The 12,918-nt window shown below is 42.0% G+C and overlaps 1 protein-coding gene across 1 annotated transcript in view; it reads left to right on the forward strand.

Annotated features, from left to right (window-relative positions):
* Positions 1-12,918, forward strand: part of SYAP1 (synapse associated protein 1) — a 36,710-nt gene that overhangs the window by 5,635 nt on the left and 18,157 nt on the right. Inside the window, exons 2-5 of the mRNA XM_025997524.2 lie at positions 2,902-3,020; positions 3,793-3,859; positions 8,033-8,106; positions 12,072-12,211. Of these exons, the coding sequence (XP_025853309.1) occupies positions 2,902-3,020; positions 3,793-3,859; positions 8,033-8,106; positions 12,072-12,211 (400 nt within the window). The remainder of the gene's footprint in view (positions 1-2,901; positions 3,021-3,792; positions 3,860-8,032; positions 8,107-12,071; positions 12,212-12,918) is intronic.

Raw genomic sequence — 12,918 nt, forward strand, 5'->3', positions numbered from 1 at the left:
AAACTGGGCAGATTATACCTATTCTTCCCAGGATGATTGTGATACTAAAATGACTACTTACACTGTTAGCAGTTTGCCCTCTCCTTCCATAAGGTTGAGTAGTCATACTCACTGGGAGCCATTTTACTCAGTCTTTTCTTTTTTGGTTGCTGCTTTAATTCAGACTTTCTCTTTGTGCCTGCATTCCTGAAGTGGACTTTGTACTCCTGTTACTTCCTGTTAACTCTTAGTCTCAATTTTTTCTAACAACTTAATGAAAACTATCTTTAACTTGGTGTCTTCCAGTATATTAATTTGCAAAATTAATAAACCACTTTTCATCTGTATGAGCTTCTTACCTGAAAATCTCCTGGCAGATTTTCCCACGCCCCACTTCCTCTGACTTTGGAATCCAGGCCACTCTCTAATTACTCTTGGGAGACCTTCTCCCTCCTTTTCTCTGAGTGCCTCTGTTTAATGATTATTCTTGCTGCTGTTTTCTTTGAGCCTCTTAGTGGCTTGTTTGTTTAGAAATAGACATTCCTTGAGGACGAGAACTATAGTTTCTGCAATGTTCTCTGTGTTCAATGCACTGCACTCTTGGACCCATTAAAATATGAGAATTGAGATTATTATGCCAAAATACCAGGTTTTTTTTTTAAGTTTACTTATTTATTCAAGTAATCTCTACACCCAATGTAGGGCTCAAACTCACGACCCCGAGATTCACAGTCACAAGCTCTTCTGACTAAGCCAGGCAACCCTAAAATGCCAGTTTTTATTTATTTTTTTAAAGATTGTATTTATTTATTTATTCATGAGAGACACAGAGAGAGGCAGAGACACAGGCAGAGGGAGAAGCAGACTTCCTGTGGTGAGCCTGAGGAAGGACTCGATCCCAGGATCCCTGGACCACGACCTGAGCCGAAGTCAGACTCTCAACCACTGAGCCACCCGGGGGTCCCTAAAATACCAGTTTTTAAATGACAGTCCTCCTTAAAATAAAAATGATTCTAATTAAAATATTTTCCTGAGAAAATCTTAAAAGGAACCCTACTCTTTTAGAACTTTAGATTTCTTTTTTTTTTTTTAAGATTTTATTTATTTATTCATGAGAGACACACAGAGAGAGAGAGAGAGGCAGAGACACAGGCAGAGGGACAAGCAGGCTCCATGCAGGGAGCCCGACTCAGGACTCGATCCCGGGTCTCCAGGATCACGCCCTGGGCTGAAGGCAGCGCTAAGCCGCTGAGTCACCCAGGCTGCCCAGAACTTTAGATTTCTTTGACTATCTGCAAAGAATATTTTTACAAAAGAACCTGGCTGTCTACCCAATTTATTGTACCACTCTGAAAATAGACGAGTCATAACCAAAAAGAAATAAAGGACCTCCCTAAAACTCAGCAAGTACTGTGCTCCTCTGTCATTTAGCAAGTACTGATTGGTCATTCATTGGGGATACTGTGGTGAATCAGACAGCCTTGGTCCCCGCCTCAGTGGGACTTAGGGTGGGCCTTCATTCTAACTGAGAGGACAGAGCCAAGTAATCAATAGTCCCATGAATTTTGTTGGTCTGGCAACACAGGTGCTGAGGGAACACATCTCAGGAGCTCCCACTCCAGTCGAGGAGCCAGAGAACTTTTCCTGAGAAGTGCTATGTAAGCGGAGACCCACAGTATATGTAGTTAGCCAGATAAAGGGCGGGCAGATACAAGTGTTTCAAATCAAGGAATAATGTATCCGAGACCTCCTTAGAGATACTTGAGAATTTCTTGGGGTCATATGAATGTAGGATAGGAGGGAGAAGAATGGCAAGAATGAGACTAGAGCCAAGTAGAGTCCTGTGGTTTGGTCACAATGGAGTGTTGACATCACTGACAGGTGAACACCACCAGACACAATGAGGGAAAGTAGACTGTTTATGGTAAAGGCTACAGAAAGTGGAAGAGAAGTCATTCAGATTGGGAGATAGTACTGTTGCTCCCAGATAGCAGTACAAGTTGCCAGATTCCCTGGAACAGATACTAGCCACCAGTGAGGATTTAATCTGGTGTGCCAAGCTGCCGTTACCACTCTTGCCTGGGTTTTCCCCCTGCCTGAGTGTTATGAGAGTCAGCCTACCTGCCCTCAGCAGGTGCAAGTAGCAGAGGCAAGACTGCCCTAATTTAGTATTTCCCACTAGATGAGGTTGAAAGGCCAATTGCCCAGCAGAATCCCCCCAGCAAGTCTAGCTTCACAACCTGCCTGAGGTTGCTTCTTGCAGCCTACATTGTATACAGTGTGGACTTTGAAATAATTTTGTCTACATACAAGCCTTTGTTATAGTTGCAATAGAGCCTTGATACTTAGGTCTTTTCAAGTCTTCAGGAAAGTTAATATTGTGCTTTTGTTTTGTAAAGGTGAAAGTTTGTGTGTTCCGGTTTTAATTTTATTCTATATATTTGCTCATATTAGTTAAGAAAGATTTATTTTTTATTTTTTTAAGAAGGATTTCTATTTATTAAAAATTCCCCCAGATTTATTATGGGATGGCTTAATCTAGGAAAGGAAGGACATGTTTTCTTTGAACAAGAGGGAAGAACAAAATAAAATAGGATATTAAAGGTCTAGAAAGGGAGGGAAGTGAAAGGGAGCCTTCATCTTATTTGTGAAGTTAGAAGGGAAATTATCTACTGAGATAAATTAAAATGAGAGACTGGAGAAGGGCAAGACACGTCTGAAACGGCTACTGGGAGAGAAGGGGTGGGAGTATGCTAACACTATGGATGGCCAGTCCAGAGAGTGGAGTGTGTTTCAAGTCCTAGTTAGCAAGAATCATGCCCTATGGTTTAAGATTCCCATGCGAGCTCTTTAAGGGAACAATCACAAATATAATAATCATTGTACTTGAATGGAGCATAGACTGTCTTTTATTCTTTACAGACTATCTATTTAGCTTTGCAACTGCTGCTACAAAAAAGATAACTGAATCAGTTGCTGAAACAGCACAAACAATAAAGAAATCAGTAGAAGAAGGAAAGATAGATGACATCATTGATAAGGTACATTTAAACATCTTTTGGAATTGATTAGCAGCTAATATAATTATCCCTTCTTTTTATGAACTTTATTAACCCAAGTAGGATATCATATTTTGGTAAAAATATTAATTGTTGAGATTCTTGGTTTTTTTTTTTCATTTTTTGTATAAGAAGTAGCTATGATTTAAATAACTTTGGTTTTAATATATTCGAAAATACACTGATGCTTTTGGGTAATACTAAACTTTTTATATTTTAAGTTTAATTTTAAACTATAACTGTTTGCAAATATTTATGCCTTTGCATCATCCATTTAAGTGTTTCAAGTCCTAACCCATTAGGAATTATACTTTTAAGACTTGAAGAAGTAAGTTTGTACATTTCCTGCAGTGGTAGGGTGCCGGCCCAGGGAATTTCATTTATGTTGGCAATTATTTGAACTAAGGAGATCATCAATTAAACTTTAGAGAGCTTGTTATTTAGATGCTTTGTTGTGTGTGTGCCATTCGTTAGAATGAGATTTGACCTGGCTTTTATTGTTTTTTGGAATAAAGCAAAAATTCAAAATGCAATTATCTTTGCATTTAAAAAGATAATCCATCACAAAAGACTTGTATACTTAAAATTTTTAAATGTTGAATTTCTCTTTGTTGGGGAAAGAGGAAGTATCACTTTTTTAACCTTTTTGAAGAAAATTAATAAAATATCTCACAACTTCACAAATCTTAAATGTAATTCTTATCTAATAATAAACTTCTCAAAGTAACTTGACTCTTTATGTATTTTTTAACAGACCATTATAGGAGATTTTCAGAAGGAACAGAAAAAATTTGTTGAAGAACAGCATACCAAAAAGTCAGGTATGATGTAAGTTTTTTGTACATGACTTACTTACCTGCCAGATTTTATTGAGCACCTAATAATGTGCCAGACACCACACTAAGGCTCTGAGAATACAAAAATGTGTAAGTAACAGCCCCATCCTTCAAGTAGCACAAAGACTAGTGGCAGAGACAAGCTCATAAATCTTTGGGCTTTAAAGGAAGGAAGGAAATTGTTCCCTGTGGCTGGGATGGAGAGTGAGATTAGCCGGTGACAGCCCCTCTGGAGAGCTCGCCCTGAAAATGGGTAAGCTTTCATTTCTCAGTTTATAACCTGTCCAGCGCAATGTGTGATGTACACATAATAGGCACTTAGCAAAAGTTGCTCCCTTCCCATTCTGTTTGGGAGGGGAAAATGATAAGGCTTCCAAAGGAGTAACAGAGGACTACAAAAAGTCATGAGGTGTTTGGGGAAGTTACTCAATACATTTCTTTTTCTAAAAACATGATTTTATTTATTTATTTGAGAGAGAGCGCGAACAGGGGGAGAGGGTGGGCAAGAAGCAGACTCCCCACTGAATGGGGAGCCTGTCGCAGGATTCATTCCCAGGACCCTGAGATCATGACCTGAGCCAAAGGCAGGTGCTTAACCAACTGAACCACCCAGGCACCCCTTAATACATTTCTTTGCTGACAAGTGCTTGTTTACATGTTTAATAGTTATTAGGTCTCAGAATGTCTACTTTTACTGTTTGGTTGTACTCAAATACAAAACTGGCCTCATGTCTTTCTTTGAATTTGGCAAAAGAGTAAAATAATTTGATCAGATTGAGCAGTGCCACAAATTTCAAAAGAGCTAATTAGTCCTTTGGTAAGTCAGGCATTGTCATGCCTAGGTAAACTCAAAGTGTAAAGCAGATCTTTGGGACAAATAATCCATACAAATTAGCATTCCTTCGTGATTCAAGGGAACCAGTGAAAATGATCTCAGCTTGGAGACTTGGGATAGGAGCTGGTTGGAGCCTCTGAGATAGGAACTTTGAGAGAGTAGGGTGAAAGGATTGGAGGGACTTTCAGTTTTGAGGTGCCCATTAAGACCCCAGGTGAGAAGAACATGTACAAAGGCAGGGAAGGGAATGCAAGTGGCATGTCAGGAAAATGCCATTGCTCAGTTGCACTAGTCACATTTCAAGGGCCCAATAGCCAAATGGAGCTAGTGGCTTCCATATTGGACAGTGCAAACCTAGAACATCCCCATCATTGCAGGAAGTTCTACTGGTCAGCACTGCTCTAAATTAACTGAATGGGGTCCAGCAGCAGCAGTTAGTTGATTCCTATTTGAAGTATGGAGAATTCCATCTACCAATACAGATTATTAGTCAAGTCATGTAAAAACCATGAGAGTGGTGACCTCCTCAGTGAAAAGTGTGTAAAGCATGAAGAGAGCTGAGCAGAGATCTACAGTATTGAGGGAGAGGGAGGAATGGGAGAAATTGACAATTCCTAAGTACCTGCTAAGTGGCACGTACTTTATATACAATATCTTTTTTAGTAAAAGGATCAGCAAGGCTACGTAATTTTGCTGAAGGTTGCTCAGCTGGTGAGTGATGAAACAAATCTGCCATCAAAAACAAAACAAGTGATGCCTGGGTGGCTCAGTGGTTGAGCGTCCCATCTTTGGCTCAGGTCATGATCCCAGGGTCCTGGGATCGGGTCCCACATCAGGCTCCCTGCATGGAGCCTGCTTCTCCCTCTGCCTGTATCTCTGCCTCTCTCTGTGTGTCTCTTGTGAATGAATAAATAAAACCTTTAAAAACAAAACAAAAAACGGTGCCCATTTACCTGAGAGAGAGCACTAGGAGAGAGAAGCAATGGAAGCCCAGAGAGGGGAGAATTTCAAGGAGAGTGAGGTCAGCTGAGAGGTCACTTTACAAGAGCCATATGAGAGGCCCTATGTGAGTGTTCCATGTGCATTTGTTCATTTAACGGTCACAGTAACTCTCTGAGGTACTTGAATCTCCATTTTGCAGAGAAAGAAACTGAGCCTAGAGTGAAAAGAACTAGGAAGTGCCCGTGGGTTGGACAACCAGGAGGTTATTGGTCGCCCTAGAAAGAGCAGTTTCAGAGGAACAGGGAGGTGGGGGGTGTCTCATCCAGGTAGGTAGGTTGGGCCTTGACAGGACCTTATCTGAAGGTAAGAAACACCAGGAGAGGCTGCTCAAGGTAAATAGACTTAAAATGGAGGCCAGAATATATTTTTTAAGTTTTTTCTTTTTGAAGATTTATTTATTTATTCATGAGAGATAGAGAGGCAGAGACACAGGCAGAGGGAGAAGCAGGCTCCACACAGGGAGCCCGACATGGGACTTGATCCCTGGACCCCGGGATCATGGCCTGAGCCAAAGGCAGGCATTCAACCGCTGAGCCACCCAGGTGTCCTGAGGCCAGAATATTAAAATCAATAGTGTGGGGCGGGGGGTTTGAAATGGCTTTACCCCAATTTTTTTTAAGTATGAAAATATGTTTATTTTATCTTATAGTTAAATGGAATTTGGATTATATAATTGCCGCCATTTGCTTGCTTAGGATAAGCCAAAAAAGGAGCCATGTATCTGTCTTTCAGTCCACATGTCCATCCACACATGCACATAACTTTTCTATCAGTTGGTACACAACAGGATGTCTCTTTCATTGGATTTTTGCAACGTGATAGAAAGGGAGGTCTTGGCAAAAATATTAGGACCCCCTGCAGATATATCTTCTGTGCTGACCTCCCACCTCCACAACCTTGACTCTGCCCTCTTGCCCTGCCCTGGTTCGATGGTAGTGCTACTCAGATGAGCAACACACTCACTGACTTTTTCTCCACTCTTTCACATTTGCTGCTCCCTCTGAACACCCCCTACACACATCCACCGCCCAACTCCTCCTCCTAGACCAAGATCAGCCCCCAGGTCTCCACAGAAAACCCCTGGGACTCACCTCTTAGTAGTTGTCATTTGTTTTCTGTCATTATAAGCCTGCTAAGCTGTACTGTCTTTTTCTTCTGAGCCCCAAGGACAATGTGTCTGTTGTAGATCCCAGCCCTCTTGTTTATTGCCCCTGATTTGCCCATTTCTTTCTTCATTTGCTTTCATTCTTGACAACCCTTTTCTTAGTTCCTAATTGCTTATTACCTTTTGTCATGAATCAAGTACAGTGACTTTTTTTAAAAAGAGCTTTTTATTTAGAAATAATTTCAATTTACAGAACAGTTGCAAGTATAAAGGGAGTATTGAGAACATCCGTATACCCTCTTACCTAGATTGTTGGTTTTATTCCATCTTTCTTGTCCTTTACATTCTTTCTCCCTTTGTGTGTGTCTTTTCTGCTCCATTCAATATATATTTCCTAAGAATTAGGGGTATTCTCTTACATAATCACCGACCAGACAGTTAGCAGCTTTAGGAAATCTAACATTGATATAATGGGCATATTCTAATTTTGTCAACTGACCCAGTAATGTCCTTTGTACATTTTCCCCCTCAAATACAGCATGCAGTCTAGGGTACATTATTGTAACTTTGGTCCTATGTCTTAGCCTCCTTTAATCTGCAACACTTCCATGGTCTTTGTCTTTTAGGACATTAATGTTTTGGAAGGTACTCCCCCACCCTTTTTTTTTTTTTTTTTTAATTTTATTTCAGGGAGAGAGAGCACAGCATGAGCAGGGGGTAGGACAGAGGGAGAAGCCGACTCCCTGCTGAGCAGGGAGCCTGACATGGGGCTCAGGGCTCCATCCCAGGACCCTGGAATCATGACCTGAGGCGACCTGACCCAGAGGCAGACACTTAACCAACTGAGCCACCCTGGCAGGCTGCCCCCCCCCCCCAGTCCTTTATTTAAATAAATCATTCCTCAGTTGGGCTTTGGCTGGTATTTCTTCATGATTAGATTCAGATTATGCATTCTTGGCCACAGTACTACGTACATGATGTTGTGTCCTTTTCAGGATATCACATCTGGAAGCCCATAAGTAATTTTTTTTTTACCAAATACGTACATGCTTTAGTCATACATCACGTCTGGGAATTAAGATGAATGTTCATGTTTGGAACTTGTTAGTAAATTGCTAAAATGATTATGTGGAAACTCATTCTTTCAAACCACAGAGTGCAGTTTGTAACCCTTGTAAGCTGTTTTTCTCTTTTCTTTGTTATTAAAAACCTTTAGAAGCAGCGGTGCCCCCATGGGTTGATAGTAATGATGAAGAAACGATTCAACAACAAATCTTGGCCTTATCAGCTGTAAGTATCTTGTGATTCCCTGGATAGAAATACCTTCCCCCCTTTTTCTTTTTAAAGAAATACCTTCCTATCATGATTTTATCCTTAGAATGTTTTCCTTCTGTACAATTTTTAAAATGTTTTGAGATGTTAGAACTGTACACATCTACTTTCATTGTTTTTTCCCCAACCCTAAGTTTTAACTTACTTCTCCTTAAGTTCTTTTTTTTTTTTTTTTTTTTTTTTTTTAATTTTATGATAGTCACAGAGAGAGAGAGAGAAAGAGAGGCAGAGACACAGGCAGAGGGAGAAGCAGGCTCCATGCACCGGGAGCCCGATGTGGGATTCGATCCTGGGTCTCCAGGATTGCGCCCTGGGCCAAAGGCAGGCGCCAAACCGCTGCGCCACCCAGGGATCCCAAGTTCTTTTTTCTTAATGGAAAACTATAATCTATTACACAAAATAATTCTTTCAGCCTTAAAAGGATTCTTTTATGTTATTAAGATAATCTTTTAAGATATGCCATCATATAAAGTTTCTAGATAGCATTAGAATGCTCTGAATGTTCATCTGAATGAAAAGATTGTATTCTAAATTTTCTCTTTAACTGTTATGTGTATTTGAAACGGAAATTGAAAAAAATAAAATTTTCTATGCTGGACCACAAAAATTTATCTTGGGACATGAGAGACTCCTAACTCTGGGAAACGAACTAGAGGTGGTGGAAAGGGAGGTGGGTGGGGGGTTGGGGGTGGCTGGGTGACAGGCACTGAGGGGGGCACTTGATGGGATGAGCACTAGGTGTTATTCTGTATGTTGGCAAATTGAACACCAATAAAAAATAAATTTATTAAAAAAATTTGGGACTTCAGAAAGGAATACAATGATAACCAGTAATCAATTGTACAGCACCTGATAGTTTCAGAAAGAACTTTCGTACACATTATCTCCTTTGAGCCTCACTGCACGTCTGTGAGTTAGGTAGGAGCTTTATTGCTCTGTACAGGCGTGAGGAGTGTGACTCCCAAATGTGTCCTTCACTAAAGAACATGTGTCTCCACTGGGCTGTGCATTCTTAGTGGGCAGAGGCTGGCTTTGATCTCTGTCCTCAACACCCAGCAGCCTGCCTGGCATGAGACTCAGCAAATAGGGCTTTTACTGTATCAGTGGTTTTCAAGCTTTGTTTTTAATCCACTCTTTTTTTTTTTAGCTGATATTTTAAGGTTTTTTTCCTTTCCATTAGTAGACCCTTCAAAGGCCTGAGCATTCATTATGAATTCAGTGTGAACTCCATGTATTTGTTTACTGTATGATGGCCAGAGTTGATGCTGACATCACATAATGGTTTTCTCCAGAAGCGAATTGGGACAGTGAGACTCATTTGAGGGCAAACATCAGATATTCACCAGTCAGGTCCCCATAGCTCTTCTATCCCTCAGACCTGTTCCTGTCCTCATTTCTCCATCTCAAAATAAGATTCCAGTTATTCACCAGTTTTTTCTAGTCACGAACCTCAGAGTTTTCCTTCATTCACTTTCAGACACACACACACACACACACACACACACACACACACACACACACACACCAGGTCTGCTCACATCCTGACAGTGCTGTGTTCAAAATATACCTCTACTCCACTTCTTTACTGCCATTGCCACTGCTGTGCTCTTCGTGTCACTCTCCTACATAGAGCCTTCTAATCTCTCATAAGCTAAGATCTAAACTCCCTCCATTGGCTTCTAAGGCCCTTGGCTTTGCACACCTCTCCTCCCTTGTGCCCCACTGCCCTGTCTCCCAGCCAGTATTTTTTTCTGGTATAGAAGCAAGCTGAGCTTTGTTCTGCTTTAGTGCCTTTTGCTCACTGTCCCCTCTTTCTAGAACGCCACCCTGCTCATCTCACCTGTCACCTCCTCCCTCACCATCCTTTCAGCCCTCCACCAATTACCCCATCTCCTAGCCTTAGCAATCTAAACCTTGGTCTGTCTCTTCCCAGTGCTCCACCCCACGATTGGAATGGAAACGCTCAGAGGGCAGGGACTCCATCATGCCCTGCTGAGCAGGTGGCATGGTGCCTAGAGCATAGCAGGTGCTGAATGGGCATCTGCTGAATGGGTGATGTCGTGAACGTTGCATACAGATACACCTACAAGAGAGCACCCAAGATTTAAGCATGGCCAGCCTTTATCTTGAGTACAGCCTTTATGGTGGCTACTGAATTTGTTAAGGGATAGACTAAGTTGCTATAATAGAGAAATCCAAAAATACCGTAGGTTAAATGGGCTGTGACTTTGTCTCCTTCCCTCCTTCTGCCTCATGTAGGAGTCCAGAAGTAGGTGTGCTTTGCCCATGAAGTCATCTACATACCCAAGTATTTCCTGTCTTAATCCTATCCTATGCCAGCCTCTATGGTGTTGTCTGCCTTCTATATAGTGAAGCCAGCTCCCATAACCATGGTTGCATTCCAGCCTGTGGGAATTGGGAAAGAGGTGGGTGGGCATGCCAGACTGTTTGAAAGATGAGACTCAGAAATTGTACCTATCACTCAGGCCTACATCCCTTCGGCAGCCTAAATTCACGGCCACTCCTAGATGCCAGGGAGCCTGGGAAACCCAGTCTCTGGCTGGGTGGCCATATGCCCAGCTGGAGCTCAAGAGTTGTGATCCTAGAAGGAAGGAAGGAAGGAAGGAAGGAAGGAAGGGAGGGAGGGATACTGGGAGATAATTTGCAATCTCTGCCATAGTTGCCTTACATTCTCTGACTAGCCAAGCACTAGTTGAGACAATTCAGAGCATACAGCAGAGTAACCCTTTAAGCTCCTTGTATTGGGGCACCCCTTACTTAGGACGTAATGCTGTCGTTAGGTAGTGGTAGAGAACTCAATTCAGCAAATTGTTTTTAGAACCTCCTCTGGGCCAACCTTGTCCTAGGACCAGAGGTAGATGAGATCTGCCCTCTAAGAGCCTGAAGGCTTACTAGACAGCTGCTACTTGAGTGCACACACAGCATCACTGCCTATGATAAGCACCGTAATGCAGCATGGTGACGAAGCACCGAGGAGAGGGGGGGCATCTCCCTGATTTTGGAGAGGGAAGAGGATGATCTTAGAAAAGCTTTCCAGAACTGATGACATTGGAGCTGAGTTATTGTCTTGGGAGGAAGGTGTGTAGATGTTTGGAGGATGCGAGGCAGGGTTTGAGATTCAGATAGGGGGCGTTGTAAGCATTTGGGTATGACTAGACTGCAGGATACAGGTGGAAGTGTGGATAAGGAGCCAAATCATGAAGACCTTTTTATACCTTTCTGATGAGTTTAGGTTTCATCTTAAAGGCGACAAAGGAGTCATTGAAGGATTTTAGTGATAGGTAAAACACATGTTTTTCTTGGGCAGGGTAGAAAGTGGGTTGCTCTGAGTAAGAAAAACAGGACTGGAGACAGCTGCAGCTGTAGAAATCCAGGTGAAACATGATGGGGCAATTTTAGACTTTGCAATTTTTAGGTTGGAAGGTAAAATAACTAAAATCCATTTTGGTTCAGGTTTGTTCTTGCTTTATTAATGTAGGAATTCTCAAAAACAAAAATACTGTTAAAATCTAACACGGGCAAGATGAGATGAAACTGACCGGTGCTGTTAATAGCCGGCTTCTAAGATTTAAGTAGCCAGTTTTCTAAGATTATTCAACACTAGTTTTCACATACCTAAAGTGCTCACTGAAACAAACGTGTTCATATGATTTCAAACTCTAATTTCAACTAATTACATGATTGAATTTCCTGGTCTCCTACGAGGCTCTCTTCAGTTGAGACTGTTAAATATATGACAGGATCGGTCATTCTCCACTCTGGTCAGCCGACAGGTTAATGGTACCTCAGTCGACTTTGTGACTGAAATCTTTAGAATTTGGTGTTTGTCAAATCAGTGATGCATTGTTACATATTAATCGCATCCTATGGTTTTCCCCATGTTTTTCCCCTTTTCATCAAAGGACAAGAGGAATTTCCTTCGTGACCCTCCAGCTGGAGTGCAGTTTAATTTTGACTTTGATCAGATGTACCCTGTTGCCCTAGTCATGCTCCAGGAAGACGAGCTGCTGAGCAGGATGAGATTCGCCCTTGTTCCTAAACTGTAAGCAGTGTGTTCCTGAGCTGGAGCAGTGCTGTTCACACAGCGTGTACTTGCGTGTTCTAATGGCCTTGGTCATATGCACAGTATCAGGGAAAAATTGTGGAATGGGAGCCAGAGCAGGTTCCTACTCTCTCTTCATGAAAAACAGGCTCTGTGGCCCTTCATCTTGCTCGCTCATGCTCTTGCTGTCCCCTCTGTCTCTCTGTCACACACACACACACACACACACACACACACACGGAGCCATAGAAATCAAAACTGAGAATGGACTTAATAGGAAATTTAGGGTGGAGATGAGATGTGCTCTTTTATCCTCAGTTAGAAGTGAGAACATAGTTCCTGCAGAAACAACCAACGTACCCGTGTCTTCCAAATAAAATTAAGGTCTACAGAGTTCATCAGGACCTGGCCCACTGCTTTTTTCCACTCAGGCTCTGCCCTTTGGCAACAGTGTTCCTGTCCTCTTTCCCACCCGAACTTTTTCCTCTACCCCAAGGCCCTCTTCTCTTCTGAAAGTCCCTGCTTGTGCTTGGAGCTCCAGTGCAAGCATCATGTCTTCAGCATCATGTCACCTGATACCTGACAGGTATCAGCAGAGGCCCCCCACAGAGGTCCCTTTCCTTTCCCCTCTGCCACCACAGGCTCTTAATCACCTTTTTAAATTCCAGTTCCTTGTTTTCAATCTGCACTTTTAGTCCGCAGTCTTT

This window comes from Vulpes vulpes, chromosome X (genome assembly GCF_048418805.1).
Source record: "Vulpes vulpes isolate BD-2025 chromosome X, VulVul3, whole genome shotgun sequence".
Lineage (NCBI taxonomy): Eukaryota > Metazoa > Chordata > Mammalia > Carnivora > Canidae > Vulpes > Vulpes vulpes.